Below are 20,029 nucleotides of genomic sequence, written 5' to 3'. Positions count from 1 at the left end.
CCTTGCTTCTTGACGACTGAATGGATCTCCTTGCGGCCGGCCTCTCTAGGCCAGGCCTGCAAGGCCTGTAGGCCTCGGCCTACAAACTAGCCATGTACTCAACATCCAACATAGAAAAGACTGGCAACAACTTCAGACGAAATCCTCAAGATCTCTCCTCAACCTGGCGATCTGACGCTCCTCAGCCTACAGGCATCTTGCAAGTATCGTACATTTTAACACTAAACAGCGATTTAGTATTAATTTGTAAGACTTACCTTTGCTATTGCTGAAGAAACTGATGATTCCTTTCCAGATTGACTTTGACTTTTTCCTATAGCTCTAGTAACAGTACCTCTTCCGGTTCAACCCTATCATTACTCATTCTTACCTACAGTAAGTATGTGTGTGTGACCTTTGTTGTATGTTATGTGTTTGTTAGTTTAGTTATGTGTTTGTGAGTTAGTTAATAAAGATTGTGCACAATATATGTTTGTTTCTGACTCCGTCTGCTAATAAATTGCCTCTTAAGTGATTTAGATCCCGACTGCCTGCTCCGAGTAGTACGGTACAATAAAAATGTTATTTTTCCATAACCTGGGAATTAACACTTCTTAGAATTAATAAACAATCAACACTGAGTTATCACTGGACGAACAGGTTAGTTAATTGTAATAATAATCTTAATGTAGCTACATCCGGTTAATCCGATTAACGGATTTACATGTTCAGAATTAATAATCATAATGAGTTATGAATAATTATTAATAGTTCCCCTTTGAGTTAATTTGCTACAATGGTCACATATGAATGTTACAAATAACGTTTCCGAAATTAGTTTAGGGGGGACATTCTATTTTGGTTATTTTATGGTTGCGGGAGAACGTTACAAAGAGGACATTTGGGAAGTTAACAGAACATCCTATAGTAATAGTCCCCTAAACATTCCCAGAATGTCCTGAATGTTCCCTGAAGGCCCACCAAATAACATCCCCCAAACCTTAAAAGAACTCCACATTGTGACCGTCTCTGAACGTACAGGGAACAGGACAACATCCTTAACACAGTGGGGACGTTCTGAGAATGTTCTGGGAAAGTAAAATTTCTAGCGGAATAACCTGTCACCTTTGACATTCCCAGAACGTTCAGAGACGGTCATGATGTGGAGTTCTTTTAAGGGTTGGGGAACGTTATTTTGTGGACCTTCAGGGAACATTCAGGATGTTCTGGGAATGTTTAGGGGACTATTACTATAGGACATTCTGATAACTTCCCAAATGTCCCCCCTAAACTCATATCGGGTACGTTATTAAATGAACAACAGTGGACCGCGTGGGAACGTTCTGTTAATGTCCCATATGTCCTCTTTGTAAGTTTCTTTTTTTTTACCATAAAATAACCAAAATGGAACGTCATCCTAAAGCTATATAAGGACCCTTAAACTGCAGCACTTTCATTTCCAAAAGAGGATGTTTTAGGAATGTCCCGAATGTTGTGTAAAGGTTCTGAATTTTCGTAACATTTAGAAAACTTTTAGGGAACGTTGCGCAAGGTCACGAGAATGTCACCTTCTACGTGGATATGGTGTTCCCACTGTGTTCTGACGCAGTGTGAGTTCCCATGAAAGGGAACGTTTCAGCTTACGTCTGTAACCCTAGTTCCCTGAATAGGGAACGAGACGCTGCGTTGCCCTGCCATACTCCCAGCATGCCTGAGAGCGCCTTGCTTCATCCAATCAGAAGCTAGCGTTCTTTGTTCTGAGTGTGCTTTATTATTTATGATGTTCCGTCACGCTAGTGGATAGTTTACACATGTGTTTCACAACGCAATCATGCAGGGGCTTTCCCACCATGTCTTGACGCAGCGTTTTGTTCCCTATTCAGGGAAACCTGGGTTACAGATGTAACCCGAGACGTTTTCTATTTTAATATACTTTAAAATATAATGTATTTCTGTGATGCAAAGCATCTGAACATTCATGTTACCTCTATGGCATATTATATATTGGCTGTTATATTTGTTATATTATATAGCCTAAATGTTAATGTGGAGTTGACAAACCATACATCATTAAAAAGATCTAAGACCCAAGCTTCACATTTTGACCTCTGTTTTACTCTTATAGTGACCGTAATTTGTTAATAGCCTATGTGTCAGGAGTTATGAATATGAAAAAGTTGTTACCTTTTAGCTTAAAAACATGCACATTTGGAGAAATATTGATGGATTCTCATATGTTTATGACAATTTTCTATACAGAGGAGTAATATTTATTCAATTTTATTGTCATCACTATGAGCGCTGGATACTGTGTTTTCAATTCATACTTGCAGCCGGAGGGCGCTCTGTGCACATTTAGTCCACAAATGACTCAGTGAAGAACAGGCATACCATATGACATTCCAGGAACTAACAGAGGCTTCCAGAGATCGCTATAATCATGGCTGTAACATGCAGATATACACTTTTGAAGATAATACATGATTGTGACAATGAATAAATATACTGTAGAAATATTTTCATATTTGTATGGCTCTACTGTTAAACCACAAATTAAAAGAACATTTACACACATTTATGAGAATTTTAGACTGAAACATTCTCTGTCTTATTCGTGATTACATATCCACCATTATATTATCACTCATTTCACGAGTTCACACTTACAAATGAGCCAGGTTAATTAATTGGTAAACTTTGGTAAGGACACATAAAATTTAAATGTACCTTTAGAGGGCAGTCTATGCAAAATTTCTTAAATATCTTGTTTTTGATTGTCAAAAATCATTATGTTCATTTTTTCTTTCTTACTTTATAAACAAACACAGTTTTTGTATGTCTACATCAATTTTACACACATGGGTCAAAAATGACCCGTATTCATTTCCTGTGTTATTTCAATCATGACTGAGTGTTTCTTCGCTGAATCTTTGAAAGAAATGTAATTTGTCATTTATTTATTCCAGGTATTCCTTAAATATCTTGTTTTTGATTTTCACAAATCATAGCTTTTGTATTTCTACATCAATTTTACACACATGGGTCAAAAATGACCCACATTAGAAACAAATTTTCGCAAGTAGGAACATATTTATTGCAGACAACTATTCATCCGCCACACATTTCACGTCTCAACATGGCTGCTTTTGTATATTTGATGGATGAAAGACATATTATATTTCATAGGCTATATATTATATTTCATAATCTTTATTTTTTGTCATAAACCAATGCTACTGGTCACCTTTTACATCTATCAGTGTTCCTGAAAAGTAACAGTTTTGAACAAGGTTTCTGTCCAACAGTGAAAATATATAATAAGTGTATTTGAAAATATTCTTGTGCTTTTGATTTTCTTTATCTAGAGTGTTAGCGGCTGGTCCTCAACAGAACTGAGGTGGACGATGATATCGCTGTAAAAAAAAAGCTGAAAGTTTACTTTGCGCACAAACGCAATTTAAATGTGTATGTGCAGGTTGCACATACACAGTTACAGAAATCTGGTGGAAATTATAAAAAGTTACAAAAATCTGTATGCTGACCCTCACGTACGCATAAAACATGAAGTATACTTTGGCCTTTAGAAAGATAATGACACAAAAAAAATTTCATTCAAAAAGAAAGGAAAAATTTAAATAAGGATTTGTTTATTGTGTAATACCTGGAATAATGAATGATGAAATTAATTTATTGTAATATATGCAATATAGAAAATAACTCATTCAGGTCACTTTAGACCCATGTTGTATATGTTCAAAACTGTTACTTTTCAGGAACACTGACAGATTTAAAGGGTGACCAATTGCATTGATTTATGACAAAAAATAAAAAAATAATGAAATATATAGCCTAATATATTAAATATAATAAGACTTGCATCCATCAAATTTACAAAAGTAGCCTCGTTAAGATGTGAAATGTGTGGCAGATGAATAGTTGTCTGCAGTATATATGTTTCTACTTGCAAAAATTTGCAAATATTAAAGATTTCTATATGGGTCATTTTTGACCCATGTGTGTAAAATTGATGTAGAAACTGTGTTTGTTTATAAAGTAAGAAAGAAAAAATAAACAATTATTTGTAGAAAATCAAAAACAAGATATTTAATGAATACCTGGAATAAATAAATGACAAAATACATTTCTTTCAAAGATTCAGCGAAGAAACACTCAGTCATGACTGAAATTACATAGGAAATGAATACTGGTCATTTTTTACCCATGTGTGTAAAATTGATGAAGACAGACAAAAACTGTGTTTGTTTATAAAGTAAGAAAGAAAAAATGAACATAATGATTTTTGACAATCAAAAACAAGATATTTAAGGAATACCTGGAATAAATGAATGATAAAATACATTTCTTTCAAAGATTCAGCAAAGAAACACTCAACCATGATTGAAATTACATAGGAAATGAATACGGATTATTTTTGACCCATGTTGCGCATTAGAAGGGTAGTGATACAAAAATGATTTTTATTCAAAAAGTAAGAAAAAAAATTAAAATGAGGATTTGTGATGATCAAAAAGAAGTGAATTGAGGAATACCTGGAATACTGAATGATGAAATTAATTTCTTGCAAAGATATAGAAAATAAAAACTCAGCCGGGTCATTTTTGACCCATGTTATGCATCAAAGGGTTAAAGTCATGCACCCTCTAGCTGGCCTAAAAATAATGACAGTGTTGTGTTACGTCTGTAGTCATGAAATGATGTATGACTGTCGTTACCAATCAAAATGATAGTTAATTTAAATGCAGTGTGTGGACCTTTTAAACCAGTGGTCTCAAACTGCCGGCCCTCGGGCCATTTATTTATTTTTTATATGTTAAAAACAAAAAAACAAAAACAAAACTTAAGATATGGTTTTTGAAATAATTTAAATATTAAACCTCAAAAGTTTAGGTCCCACTTTATATTAAGTGGCCTTAATTACTATGTACTTACATCAAAAATAAGTACAATGTACTTATTTGGTTCATATTGAGTGGCAAAACACTTTTGCTGCTATTGAGGTGGGATATGGGTAAGGTTAGGAAAAGCATTGGTAGTATGGGTAGTTTTAAGGGTAGGGGTAAGGGATGGGTCAACAGTGTAAATATAAATGTAATAAAAGAAATTAATTACAGATGTAATTGCATGCAGGTGCTTTCCAAATATAAGTACAATGTAAAAACAAAAAACAAAAACAAAAAAACCTGTATGTACACAATAAGTGCATTGTATCATTAATTTAAATGTAAGTACATAGTAGTTAAGGCCAGAAACATTGACACAATACCAAATAACACACCATGAATAAATTACAGAACAAAGTTCTACTGTACTACTACTGTAATAAAGTTCAAATTACTGCATTAAACTACAATGTAAGTCTACAAACCTGCAAAGATGTCAGTCTTCCAGACTCCTGAAAGATTGTGTTATAAGCTGAACTTTCAGTCAGTGCATGTGTCCAGTGACTAAAACAGCTGCAGTGTAACCTATAACTGTTTTACTGCCTTTTAGTTTGAGCTGTTGTTGTTGTAATGGAGATGCTGCTGTGTGGACTCCTACTGATGATTAGTGCATGTGAGAAAATCTGATCCATAGTGGATTATTATTGTTATTTATTTTTGCTAATTCATCTAACATTAATTTTCTCTGTTTTTCAGCTATTAGCAGTCAATCTTTGACCTCCTCAGATTCTGTGGTGAAAAGACCAGGAGAATCAGTCACTCTGTCTTGCAGTGTGTCTGGATCTCAGTGAGCAGTGTAGGGAAAACACCCTAGGAAATAAAATTAGCTCAAATGGAATATTTATAGGGAATTATAAAGAGGTGTTTAGATTACGACCGAGCAACTGATTCGTCCAGCGTTCATTTGCTCAAGCCGTAATAAGCTCTTGTAACGGATATAAATATCCAACACTCGTGAAAACCCTGATTAAAGCAGGTAGCTTGATCACAGTTTAAGACATTAAATAATAAAGCACATAATACAAGACACTTTCTTTTAAAATCCAAAAGGGATTTTATTTATTCTAACACAAGCTAATCTACCACGAACACATACATACATACATACATACATACATTCATTCATACGCGTAGCAGTAAGAAGGAAATGAGAGAGAAAGAGTCTTGAAAGAGAGAGAGAGAGAGAGAGAGAGAGAGAGTGTGATATGATGAATTCCTAGCAAAGTTATGCTTTTCAGAAGATCTGACCTGAACGAACCATGAATCATTAAATGCACCAGTTCAGTTTTAATCTGGAGGTACTTGCTTGCGTTGACTTTGAATGTGAATATCCCTCGTTGGCGTGTAGAGAAGAGTTTTCCAAGTCGATGAGTTGTCGCAGGGTATTCAAGGTCCGTGTTGTGTTCGGTAGAACCCAATCACGTTTGAGCTTGCTGAAAGATTAAAGGGAAGTCTCTTTGTCGCTGAGGTTGAAGCAGCAAAATTCATTGGTTGAACTTTGCGGCGAAACTTAGAACACGAGACTTTCAGCGGTAAAGGAAAATTAAGTAAAGAAAAGAAAAGTGAGTGAAGGTTGGATGGCTTGAATGAGCGGCTGGTCTGTTCTTCTTGTTACTCCATTGTTCTTGGTATTTGTCTTGACTTCTCTTACCAGAACTAACCAACTCCTAGTTCACTATCTTGCGATATGATCGTTTAAACTTAGTTGTTTGTCACACCTCTGAGGAGTCTTGGCCAATCAGACATTGTCCTGTTTCAAGAGGGCCTTCCTCTGCCCCCAATAAAATATAAGTGTTACATCCCGGTCTGTCTCTGCTTTAGCAGAGTGCCTTTTTAACATAATTGCTATTAAATGGAATACAATACATTTTAAACAGATTTCATTCAAGTCAGGATATAGGAAAGGGGGAAAGAATCAAATTAAGTCCAAATAAGGCATACTTTCAGTCATTCAGTCAAGAGTTAACACATTTACATGAATTTTGAGTGTTCTAAAGCCTAACTGTTTACAGGTAGTACTTGTGGACACATAATGCAAAATGTATGTAGTTAAAAGATGTTTGATAAGTCCATTAAAATTGTTGGGACAATTTTGATGCAGTTTTATTTGTTCAACAGTCTCTTTGGCTTTCATGTGAAGTAAGGAAACAAAAGGGTCTGCATTGTCTCTCTGTTTCTTTCCTCTGATGATCAAAACAACTTTGTCTTCTTTGGAGACCCTTTGGTATGTCGCTTCTTCTGCTATCAGGAAGCATGTGTCGTAAAAGTAATCAGCCTGGCTTTATCTGCAGACGGACCGGAGCCGGAACCTCAATTCTGAATTAGAATTATGTTTTGAAAGAATCATCTGAATGATTCATTTGTCTGGTTCGTCCACAGTTGCTACAGCAGCTACTGGATGCACTGGATCCGTCAGAAACCAGGAAGAGGACTGGAGTGGATCGGTCATATTGACGATGGCACTGGCACTGGTTTTGCTCAGTCTCTACAAGGCCAGTTCTCAATCACAAAAGACACCAGCAAAAACATGCTGTATTTAGAGGTGAAAAGCCTGAAGACTGAAGACACAGCTGTTTATTACTGTGCAAGAGAGTCACAGTTACACAAAAGACTGGAGGGCCGAACAAAAACTATCCATGCACAAGATCACTGAAGAAAATACTTCAAATTTCCCCACAATTCAACACATCGGATGTTTAGAAATTTTGTTTAAAACATTTTAATACTTCTGTATAAACAACTTCCCAAATGAGAGTATGAAGGTCTGGTCTGGTAATAATGAAGGTCAAAAAGATAATAGATTCAGAGTTTGGAGGAATGATCATTGAGTGAGATTCATAACCTGAAGTGAGTGTACTGTACATAAGCATCTGCTAAATGAATCTGAAAATAATAGGCTGTTGTTTGACTCAGACTCAACAATATTCAATCATGCCAAATCTATTTTAAAATGTTGGCCTACTATACATTTCCACAGTAAAATAAACACTAATCTTTATATCTTTCAAGTAAATTAATACACTGCATTGGCAAAAATCATCTACAATGAGCAAATGAGCAAGATGAATCCAGATATAGGGTTGATTTTTTTCTTCTTTTTTTTTTTCTTTTTTTTTTTTCTTTTTTCTTTTCTATAAAATCTGCTGGAGGATGGGCTATGCAAATTAAAATGTACTTTCTGCCTTATAAACTCTTCATATTTTCAGTGTTTTGTAATTGAGATTTTTAACAAAAACTGCTGCAAAAATGGTCCTCAGAATTACTTGTTTCATAAGCATACTCGTCTCTATGGACAGTAAGTAAGATTTATTTTAAGTACTTCAGTGTGTGTGTGTGTGTGTGTGTGTGTGTGTATATATATATATATATATATATATATATATATATATATATTGTTTTTGATTTTTTTATTAATTTTGATCTCTTTGCTGTCAAGTCATGTCTATTTATTTATATATATCTTTTATTTTAACAGTGTGCAAAAGTCAGACACTGACTGAGTCTGAGTCAGTCGTCCTTAAACCTGGGAACGAACATAAACTGACCTGTACTTTCTCTGGGATTGAAGTTGATAATGCAGATATATCATGGATCAGACAGGCTGAAGGGAAAGGGCTCGAGTGGATTTCACATATTTCTGCTCCAAGTGGCAGTGGCAAATATTACTCTAAAACTGTTGAAGGACGATTCACCATCTCCAGAGACAACAGTAAAATGCAGGTGTATCTGCACATGACAAATCTACAGGCTGAGGACACTGCTGTTTATTACTGTGCCCGAAAAACACAGTAACACAAGAGGCTGCTGAGCTGTACATAAACTTATGTGCTTTAGAGAAACTGTTTGTGCCACAAGTGATTCAAAAATAATTCACATAGGTAACTGAAAAAAACAACAACAATCCATCCCTCCTTAATAAATGTCAACTTTAAAACATGTGTAAAACTCATGTATTCACTCATCACTCTATTCACTCTAAGATCAGTGTTCACACCAAATACACTTAATTATGATTAAATAAAAAAATCTATTTTTTCCTTTATTATTGTACGTTTTTCTGAAATGTGTAAAGTTTTCATGATTCTGATTGAAACATGTTATTTTAATATGAAAAAAAATCAAGTTAAGTCAAAGAGTAATCGTTTCAAGTCCATTTAACATGAATCAATCACATTTAAACCAGAAACCTGATACAATGGTGTTGAATCAAAATAAATTGTTTAAATAAAGTGAACAGCATCAAGAATCTTTTTTTTTTTTTTTTTTTTTTTGAGTGTGGGGAATCCATTTATTCAACTACGTTGTTAAACACTAAATAAACCTAAACAAACCCACCCCTCTCTTCATTGCTCCACCTCCAAAATCACATTCCAATGCTAACCACCCTGCTCCGAGTAGATCTTGAACCCCAGTCTGATCATTGGTGGCATGCGATGTGAGTGCACTGACAATGATGTCAAACACCTCATTCTCTAACAGTCGTCAGTGTGCTGTAGTTTAACTGCAAAAGTCTCACTATCTGGCCACTGTTACACACACAATGCGAGAGTGGATGTCTGTATATCACAACTGACGTGCAACAAAATGCTTCACGAAAAATAAAGTGCAGTTGATGAACAAACTAATGAAAAGCAGGTTCAAAGCAGCCTGATTTCAGGCCTTCCCACTTAGCTCTCTCCAGCGCTAGAAAGCTTTTCTAATATTAATGCGGGTCCTAAAGCGCTTGCCCAGTCATAAACCTTCATTCCAGTGACATTCTTTTGAGCTTGCTTGTTCTCTCTCCTCAACCGTCATACACCCCTAATGCTAATTGGATAGATGTTTGTTGTTGATATCAGCCCGACTAACTTCCAAACAGTGTGAAAAAATGGATACCCCACCTTTAATAAGGACACAGAAAATGTAAATGTACCTTTAGAGGGCAGTCTATGCAAACCTACTTCTTGTCTCTTTTAAAAGCCCCCACTCTATTCATCTACAGACACAAAACTTGACTTTCCTGCATCAGGTTCCTCTTTTTATAACATGGCAATGGATATTGTGTCTAAACTGGGTTTTATCTTCATGTTTGCTCTCACAGAATGTAAGAAGGGCTTTTGAAAACCTGTTGACAATCAGACTTATTCATGTGTACTGTTGTAAATGTTAATGTTGAACTGTTCATTTTTCAGTCTGTTGGTGTCAGACACTGTCTGAGTCTGAGTCAGCGGTCATTAAACCTGGAGGATCTCACAGACTTACCTGTACAGCCTCTGGATTTAGCAGTGACCCATACTTGTCTTGGATCAGACAGGCAAGCAGGAGGAGGTCTGGAGTGGCTGGCATACATCTCATCTAGCAGTACTATATCCTACTCTCAGTCTGTTCAGGGACGGTTCACCATCTCCAGAGACAACAGCAAGAAACAGATGTATCTGCAGATGAATAATATGAAGAATGAAGACACTGCTGTATATTATTGTGCAAGAAAACCACAGTGACAAATACAACTACAGTACTGCACAAAATCTGAATGCAACAAACAGACATTTGTCTTATTTAATCCACCAAAGCTTTACAGTGTAACAATTTACATTTTTGTACATTAATTACTTTTCTTACAAATCACAAATATTATCGGAGCAATTTTAGTATAATTGTGTTAGTTCAAAACAATACGGTAGAAAAATAATTCCATTGATTCATGTATGTCTTAACTAATGCCAACAAGAACATTTATACTCATTTATGAGATTTTAGGCTAAAAAATAGTTTCGAGTTGCGACTGTAACCATGGTTTTCTGAAAGCGATCCTCTGTATAGTGAGCGTTGTTGTGCTGTATTGTGTACTGTGTATTGTAGGGATAAAAAAAAGAAAGAAATGGATTTCACTAAAAATATCTTAATTTGTCATCCCATGATTTACTCACCATCAAGCCCCTAGGTGTCAATCAGAAATATATTTAAAAAATATATACATATATATATATATATATACATATATATATATATATATATATATATATATATATATATATATATATCCTTAATCCTCTAAGGTTGACAATGTTTGTAAGCCAAAAATAATGCATCCATCCATAAAAACAGTAATCCATATGACTCCAGGGGGTTAATAAAGGCCTTCTGAAGCGAATCGATGTAAGAAAAATATCCATATTGAAAACTTCAAATAACTAGCTTCCAGCAGATGACCATATGCAGAATGCGGCAGAAGAGTTTCCTTTGACCTGAAGTACAACTTAATGATGGACGCGGAGGTGCAGAGGATAGAGCAAAACAAATCACCGGTTATGGATTATAAGTCTAAAATGATAATTTTTAAGTATTGTAATTTTAAGAGCAAATCATGTTTTGTTTTTGTTTTTTTTCATTTTTGGGTTAACTATCCTTATAATGTGTTCATCAGTAATGCTGCAATGTTGACAAAACACTTTTTAAAAGTGAAATGATTTCTGTAAATCTAGTGATAAAATGCTGTGTGGGTCTCAGTTTTCAGTGATATTCACATGACTAGTGGCAGGACTGTCTGTGCAATTCCACAAACCTGGAAGACCTTCTGAACATATATAAGCAGTAGACTTGTAATATGTAATAGAATGTAATAGAATCTTATTACAAGTATTATTTTTTTGTAATCTGGTTACGTAATCCAGATTACATAAGGATCAGACATCAACACAAAGATAAAGTAAAGTGGCCTGAACATTTTATCATCTTAGATTATTATTTTGTGAACACAAATAATATTTGTTGTTATTTTTTTGGTTAAACAATTAATATAATTTACATATTAATGTAATTTATATGAATACAAAAAAAAAAATGTGTATAAAAGTGTATTGTAGAAATGTATCACAATGCTAATATATGATATAATATAGTCTACTATAGCAGCAGAGCTCCACAAGAGGGAGTCACTTACTTAAATTAAACAGGACCCGTTTCTGAAGACAGAACAGTAATTATAAATTATGCTAAACAATTAGCATACTGACATTATTTAAATTCCATGAAGAAAACAGCTAAATTGGAGTCACAATAAACAATTCTGCACTTAGTAACTCCTCCTCCTCTCATTAATAATAATCATGTACAAGGCCTGAGAAAGCAGACTATGCAAATGTGATGATTTACCTCTATATAACACACAAATCCAGATCACTGTTCACTGTGCAGTGAAGGAATAGAAACAGAATTTATATTTAGCAAACGTTTTAACAATGGTGTCAATGAGCATCTGGTATTTCATATTTGTGGTGATTGTTTCTCAGCAAGGTAAATTTGACATTTGTGTTATTCTAGAAAACAGCACTATAGAAGCTCACTGTTAATATGATTTATGTCTTTTATTCCACAGGTATCAGTGGTGATGAAATCCGATTAGATCAGTCTCCTGCTGTGATAAAGAGACCTGGAGAAACAGTGAAGATCTCCTGTAAAATATCTGGTTTTACGATGACAAGCTCCTACATGCACTGGATCAGGCAGAAGCCAGGGAAAGCTCTGGAGTGGATTGGGAGAGTAAACACTGGTGAAAGTTCTAGCTCTGATTATCTTATCTACGCAGACTCTGTGAAAAATCACTTCACCATGAGTGAGGACGTGTCTCAAAGTACACAGTATCTTGAAGCCAAGAGTCTGAGAGAAGAGGACACTGCTGTTTATTACTGTGCTCGACAGACACAGTGACTCCATCTGTTGAAGAGGCCCTACAATAACCACAGAAAGAAGTTATTAGGTTATGACTAGTAATTATTTAGTCATTATTATTTTTAAATATTAGTAGTCATTGTTATAATAAGATCATCATGATTTTAATTCTTTCTGGTTCTTAAATTCAGATACTTTCTTGTTTGTATCTGAAATCCACTCACCATTTGCATGACCATTGAAAGGACAGAGTTTACTGGTGATAGATATTGCAATTTTTGATCTTCACTCAGATTTGTATTTATTTGTTTCTAACTTTAATTATTTTTCTTTCATCCAGCTTACTGTAATATATAGTACTCTTGCTTTAATTGCTGTTGCGATGCTCAAAAATAACCATTGTGGCCATCATGACACCTGCAGTGTTTACTGAGCTTTGATGACTGCTGATCTGACAATAAGTTGACTACTAAAAAGAAATAGCTGAACACCAGTCATGACATATGAAATTTATTACTGCATTCTTTTAGTTATTTTGGTAAGTATACTACAATGCTTAAATACACTAACTTGATGAGAAATATACTTTCTTTTAATAAAGAGAATTATAAACACATTTTTTTTCCATGATATTGTAAGTAATGTTTCTTTACCTGAAAAATGTTTCAACATTAAGTGTAACTGCAATTTACATTAAAATAAATAACATTAAAATCAAAAACAGTGAAGACTTTGTCTTTTCATTTCAGAACCCCACTGCACGCCACTGACCCAAACCATCATCTGTACTTCACTTGCTCATCTGCCCATGGTGCTGAATGATACCGCTGTTGCTTTTATGATTCCCAGAACAATAACCAGAAACGTTACAAATTAGTCTATGTTCTAACATTTACAATAATACATTACTATAATCAGACAAAATGGTTATTTTGTAATGTTAACAAACCAAATAATTTTGTAGGGAGGATAATTTATATGTAATTCAAATACCCAAGGGACTGTGCTATACATTGAATTGAGTCAGTACTTGTGTTCAGATGCTGTGCAGCTAAATAGCTTCTTAATGGAAATGTTGCTCCATAGAGAAACTTTTAATTCTTCTGAATTATAAACAGTCATCTCATTGTTCTATTTCATCAATTATGTTTCATTATTATCACATTAATTTTCCATGTATTTCAGCTGTTATTGGTCAGTCTTGAATTCTGTAGTGAAAAACCCTGGAGAATCCGTTATTCTCTCCTGCAGTGTGTCTGGTATCTCAGTTGGCAGCTATAAGTGCTAAAATCTAATATAAGTTTAAAAGGTATGCAAGGTTAAAAAAAAAAAAAAAAAAAAAAAAAAAAAAAAATTCAAACCTTTCCAAAAATACTGGCATAAATCCCAAACTCAGCGAAGAGAAAAGGTTGAAAACTCTCATGTCATATGAAAATAAACTATAGTGACAGAATAAAAAATAAATCTACTACAATTTAAGCTATTATTTCTAGTCACTAAATCATTGAGACTGAGTCTTACATTTTTTACACTTTTTACTTTTTACACATTTCATGCCATATTCAACATGCAAATTAAACTTCCCCTCCCTCTTACGACATAACAGACTTCATGTCTGCATTTCATGTGGTGTTCAATGTTTCATCTCAACCTCGTGAGTAATCATGTTTTGTACATTTGTTTGTACTGTTGATACAGGCAGCTTCATCCTGTGAGGTTTATTAACTGTTAAAGACGCTCATTGCAAAAATATAATATAATAGTAGCACAAGGTTTAAAAGCCATCGACCTCAGGACAAAACATGGAGGGTATCAGCCATGTTGGTGCTACAAGTGGTTAAAAACAGTATATCCTGAAAATAGTGTTACCAAAATGTCTTTTATGTATTGTCGTAGAAAAATTCTTTATTCCTTTAGTGGTGGGAATGTAATGAAACAAACACTCAGAAAATGTCTTCATTGATTTTATTCTTGCAAGAAGGTTGTTCAATGCAGATACAGAGTTCTAGAGAAGAACACCTTCACCCAGTGTGGCTGTCTTATATACCCATCTTATTGTTCTTTGTTACTCCAAACCAATCATAACCACATATGGATCAGAAAAATAAAAAAAAGAAAGGGTATATATATATATATATATATATATATATATACACACATAAAGTTTTTCCCATCTTCATCTGTAAAACAGGGTCATCACTGATTAACAGTGAGGGCAGTGCAGCAGATTTTGTTTAGTTTTTAAGACCCTCCCTTAATCAAATGAAGTCTGAAACATCGTCTGTTCTCTGTTCAATAAATGCTTCAGTTTTAAAAGCTTCTTCACACACCAGAAACACAGTTTTTGCATGGAACTGCATTGGTCTTAGAGGAAGATGAATCTGAGTTATATTATTCTATTTGTACTGGTTTCATGTAAGTTTAAATCTGCTTACCGATCTCATTAAGCAACTTTCTAAATATGAATATTTAAAACCAATGCTGTTTTAATTCTGTGAACATTTTGTCTTAGTTCCAGATGCACATGGTCAATCACTGACCTCTTCTGGCTCTGAAGTAAAGAAACCAGGAGAATCAGTCACACTATCTTGTGTGGTTTCTGGACTCTCCCTTAGCTGGCTGCACTGGATCCGTCAGAAACCAGGGAGAGGACTGGAGTGGATCGGCCGTATTGACGGTGGCACTGGAACTATTTTTGCTCAGTCTCTACAAGGCCAGTTCTCCATCACAAAAGACACCAGCAAAAACATGGTGTACTTGGAGATAAAGAGCCTGAAGACTGAAGACACATCTGTTTATTACTGTGCAAAAGAGTCACAGTTACACAAAAGACTGCAGGGCTGAACAAAAACAGAAGTGCTGACAGACATGACAAGAACATTTACATCCCTGGGAATTAAAGAGTTGCTCTCTTTGTAGATTATCTTCAGCTTCATTGGCCACTTTCCTATATTTTGTAAGTTTTGTTACAATAGGAAACATCTTCTTAAAAATATGCAAACTAGAAGAACATCCAAATATAATGCATAATCTGATGAGATGATGAAGGAGCATGTTGATGAAGTATATTTCAAGTAATGCAAGTATAAAAATGAAACAGGACTTTACAGTCCCAAAATATTATTAGAATATTCCAGTGATCTATGTGCAGTAGTACAGAGGGTCCGTCTTTCTCTTTATATTTGAACCGGTGGCATGTAATTATTTTCTCACAGCCCACAAAAAAATACCTCCTCTTCTCCCATTCTGCACAAATTTAAGACCTCAAGAGATAATAGCAAGAAGCAGTTGTATCTTCAGATGTGCAGTCTGAAATTCGAAGACACTGCAGTCAAAAACAGCTATAAAAATGAATAAAGTCACCAAAGCAAAATGCCATTAAGCATGCTGGGAAATCATAAACCCTAAAAAAATCAGCAACATCATTTGATATTGTTTGCTCAAGACAACTCAGTTAAATTGTTAATATCTAATATGAAGATATTTCATATGTGTGATTTAAAAAAAAATACTCTTACTTCAAGCTCAAGCGTGAACACATAAGCACTCTGCAAAGTGGTTGTTATCTGTTGATCTGTATTTCAACTTTGTTTCTTGTAATATAACAACAATTTATGATTAAAGGGCACAACATAATTTTACAGTTCTAAACAATTTTTTTATGTTGTATTTTTTATCACCCTCAGTGCTGTTACGCTGTATTTCGAAGCTCTGTCCACGTATGGCTCTGACTACTCTAAAACCTCAAAAAAATATCTTAATATGCAAACTATTCTGGAGGGCGGATCACCCTCACTCCCAGAGGATTGTTTTATAAACCGTCCAATGACTAACCATCTAAATCAGCTGCTGTGTACACTTTTTTTCTGTGTAACTTGTTGTTTACTGGCAGTTGAGACAATGGAAATGCTACAGTATGTTGTTCTGCTGATGATTATTTTACGTAAGAAACTTCCATTTGTTCTGAATTATTACTGTGATCTCACTGTTCTATTACTGTAATCCATCTGACATTATTTTTTCTCTATATTTCAGGTGTTAGTGGTCAGTCTTTGACCTCCTCAGATTCTGTGGTGAAAAGACCAGGAGAATCAGTGACTCTGTCCTGCAGTGTGTCTGGATTCTCAATGAGCAGCTACTATATGCACTGGATCCGTCAGAAACCAGGGAGAGGACTGGAGTGGATCGGCCGTATTGACACTGGCACTGGCACTATTTTTGCTCAGTCTCTACAGGGCCAGTTCTCCATCACCAAAGACACCAGCAAAAACATGCTGTATTTAGAGGTGAAAAGCCTGAAGACTGAAGACACAGCTGTTTATTACTGTGCAAGAGACTCACAGTTACACAAAATACTGCAGGGCTGAACAAAAACTATTCATGTGATCTCTGATGGTCCAAGAGCAATTTTCCCTAAAATTCAACAAACTACTTCAATGATTTTTACTTTATTAAAATATTGTTTTAAATCCGTAACATACTTCTTAATGGAGGTCTTTCTTAATGAACAACAAACATTAGAAGCATATTAAATTCATGCAGACAAAGTGATCTTGTTTTTCTTGTTTTAGTAACTGGTGTAAACTAAATAAAACAATCTGGAAATCTCTCATATGTTTTCTTTTCACAAAAATGTAAGGATATATGCTTTGAGAACAAAATGTTGAATTCATGCACAACTTCTTGTCTCTTTTAAAAGCCCCACACACTATTCATCTACAGACACAAAACTGAAGGCACTTTATTTTATATGTACTCTTTTAATTCTTTTTAATTTTTAACTGCTTTTAATGCATTCAATCCTTTATGCATCCTGTTTTTTATTATTTCCTATAAATTCCATTTTATTAAGTCGTTTTATTTTGTTAGGGCTGACTGATTGAAAGAAATAGGGAAAGGAGAGCGGCAGAGCTTCACTCAGACTTGAGTGAAGAGTACCGTGTAATTGGCAGGAGGCCAGGGAGGTACATTAATTATCCTAGTTTTATGATATTTATAATCATATGGTTTTGATAAGAAGCCGCTAACGGCAGGCAGCGCATCGAACACACTCCAATACAGGGACACGATAGTGGCGTATCGGTCTAGAGATACCCCTACAGGGAGTGTAAAATACTGGATAAGGTCAGATTCAATGACACCGTGAACCTGACTTGACTCTGTCTCTTCCACATCAGATAGAGAAACCCCAAACTTAGTGATTCAGGCAGTTAGGGTTCATATATTTGTTTCCACTTCATTCCATTTTTATTCTTATGTATTTATTTCCTTTTCATGTAAATCACTATGAATTACCATTGTGTATGAAATGTGCTATTTAAATAAACTTGCCTTGCCTCGCCTTGCCTTACAGTTGTAAATGTTAATGCTGAACTGTTCATTTTTCAGTCTGTTGCTGTCACTGACTGAGTCTGAGTCAGTAGGCTATACAAGTGTCTGGTTCATCATATTTATTTTCATATAAAAGCAACAGAATCAGGAGTCTGATCCACTATTTGTGCCACTAAATGTGAGAACAATGACCCAGTGGTGGAAAAGGGCTGATCTGTGTTTACCTGTATGCATTCAACTACAGCACACTGAAGCTCTACAACTTTGCTACAGTTCTTTATTCACTTTCACATCAACACAACGTCACATCTGTTTTTAATGGAACTCAGAGGAGGTTGTACTTTGAAAAATACTCACATTTATTTGTGTCGCAGAAGGACAATATTATATCCGTATTAAGATGTGGAACTATTGTCCTTTAAATGAACCTCAATGGCCTCAAGATCTAGTTTTGCTAATTCAGGATTTTAATGCAAATGATCTGATGTCCGTTCCATATTTAAACAACTACACTGTTGAGTGGAGGACTCATCACCAGTTCAGCCTTGACATAAATCATGTTCACTTCATATCTCTTGCTGTTGCTGGCTGCAGTGTCTGGTAAGTATATTAGGACAAAATAAAAATTTTCTTACTGTAAATACATGATCCTGATTATTTGTACATTTCATGTTTATCCACAGGTATTGACTCTCAGGTTGTGCTCACACAGTCTGAACAGTCAGTAGTTGTGACTCCAGGTGGTTCCCACAAACTGACCTGTGCCTGCAGTGGATTCACTCTTAGAAGCACTAACATGTATTGGATCCGTCAGGCTCCTGGAAAAGGACTTGAATGGATTATTTATTATTATTCAGATTCTGCTAAGAGCTCAGCTCAGTCAGTGCAGGGCAGGTTCACAGCATCTAAGGACAGCTCTAATTTCTATCTGCACATGAATCAGCTGAAGACTGAAGACACTGCAGTGTATTACTGTGCAAGAGAGACACTGTGGAAACACTAATACAGACAGCTGTTCAAAAACTCATCATGAGGTGGACATGGTTGAGCTGATAAAGGGGAAGATGATATAAAGTGATATAAGTGATAAGATCTTAAATGTTTGAATGTAAATACATTTAAATACAATAAAAAAATTAAAAAAAAAAAAAAAAAACATGCTGCTATTAAAATGATTCTTTATTTCTGTTTCTTTATATCATGTTTCTCACTTTAGAATGATCCAAATAAGTAGCAATTCCTTCTGAAGGATTTGGTAATACTTCAGTCATTACTAGTGGGTTACCATGATCTTCACTTCAGAATTAATTATACATTATGCATCATACATTTGAATTATGAACCAATTTATAGTAGTTCATGAACTATGTTATAACTATGCATAGTTCTTTGGGAGGTATGATAAAAAACAGTAGTTACTGATTAGCTAATAGTGAAATACCACCTTCAACTGAGCACTATTACTAATTCATTAATCAGAGTTTCTTGTTAGTTAATAGTAGTTACTATGTTATATTATTCTATTTGCACTGGTTTCATGTAAGTTTAAATCTGCAAGAAACTTTCTAAATATGAATATTTAAAACCAATGCTGTTTTAATTATGTAGACATTTTGTCTTAGTTCCAGCATGGTTTCTTCAAGCATCTTAGAGACACGGTCACAGTTCTCCTGGATTTAGTTTGTCTCAGTTTCATCTGTTTCTTCATGTGATCACAGACATGCGGAATCATTCATACATCCATTTTCCAAACCGCTTCTCCAATGTAGCTGCAGCGTATAATATGTCTAGTCTCATTGTTTATATGTAGGTATTAATATGTAACTTTCAAAGACACAAAACGCACATATTTTGTGCGTTTAGAAAGGTGCTGAAACTACATTTAATAAATGCGACTAAAACGTTTTGATATGACAATTGAATACAACATATTTAAAACATTAATGTCATGATTTTAATATTAATACATGGCAATTCACACTTGGATACGTAAATGATTTACGTTTTATTGCTGTTAATACGCAAGTATTTTTATGTTTTAGTGCTATAAATATGTCAATATTTTACATTTCTGTGTGTATGAATCATAGATGCAAACTCCTTACCTT

At 34.8% G+C, this 20,029-nt stretch overlaps 3 gene segments (V, D, J or C); all 3 read left to right on the top strand.

The window, feature by feature from the left end:
• Positions 1–5,510: 5,510 nt before the first annotated feature.
• Positions 5,511–7,593, top strand: LOC137004546 (immunoglobulin heavy variable 3-74-like). The segment is given in 3 exon segments: positions 5,511–5,553; positions 5,637–5,727; positions 7,320–7,593. Coding segments are annotated over 3 exon segments (408 nt in total).
• Positions 7,594–12,109: 4,516 nt separating this feature from the next.
• On the top strand, positions 12,110–12,629 carry LOC137004538 (immunoglobulin heavy variable 1-46-like). The segment is given in 2 exon segments: positions 12,110–12,215; positions 12,298–12,629. Coding segments are annotated over 2 exon segments (387 nt in total).
• Positions 12,630–16,490: 3,861 nt separating this feature from the next.
• LOC137004528 (immunoglobulin heavy variable 3-74-like) lies at positions 16,491–16,957 on the top strand. The segment is given in 2 exon segments: positions 16,491–16,533; positions 16,626–16,957. Coding segments are annotated over 2 exon segments (375 nt in total).
• Positions 16,958–20,029: the final 3,072 nt, after the last annotated feature.

The sequence above is a fragment of the Chanodichthys erythropterus genome, chromosome 3 (assembly GCF_024489055.1).
Source record: "Chanodichthys erythropterus isolate Z2021 chromosome 3, ASM2448905v1, whole genome shotgun sequence".
In the NCBI taxonomy this organism is placed as follows: domain Eukaryota; kingdom Metazoa; phylum Chordata; class Actinopteri; order Cypriniformes; family Xenocyprididae; genus Chanodichthys; species Chanodichthys erythropterus.
This window is presented reverse-complemented; position numbering and strand designations above follow the sequence as displayed.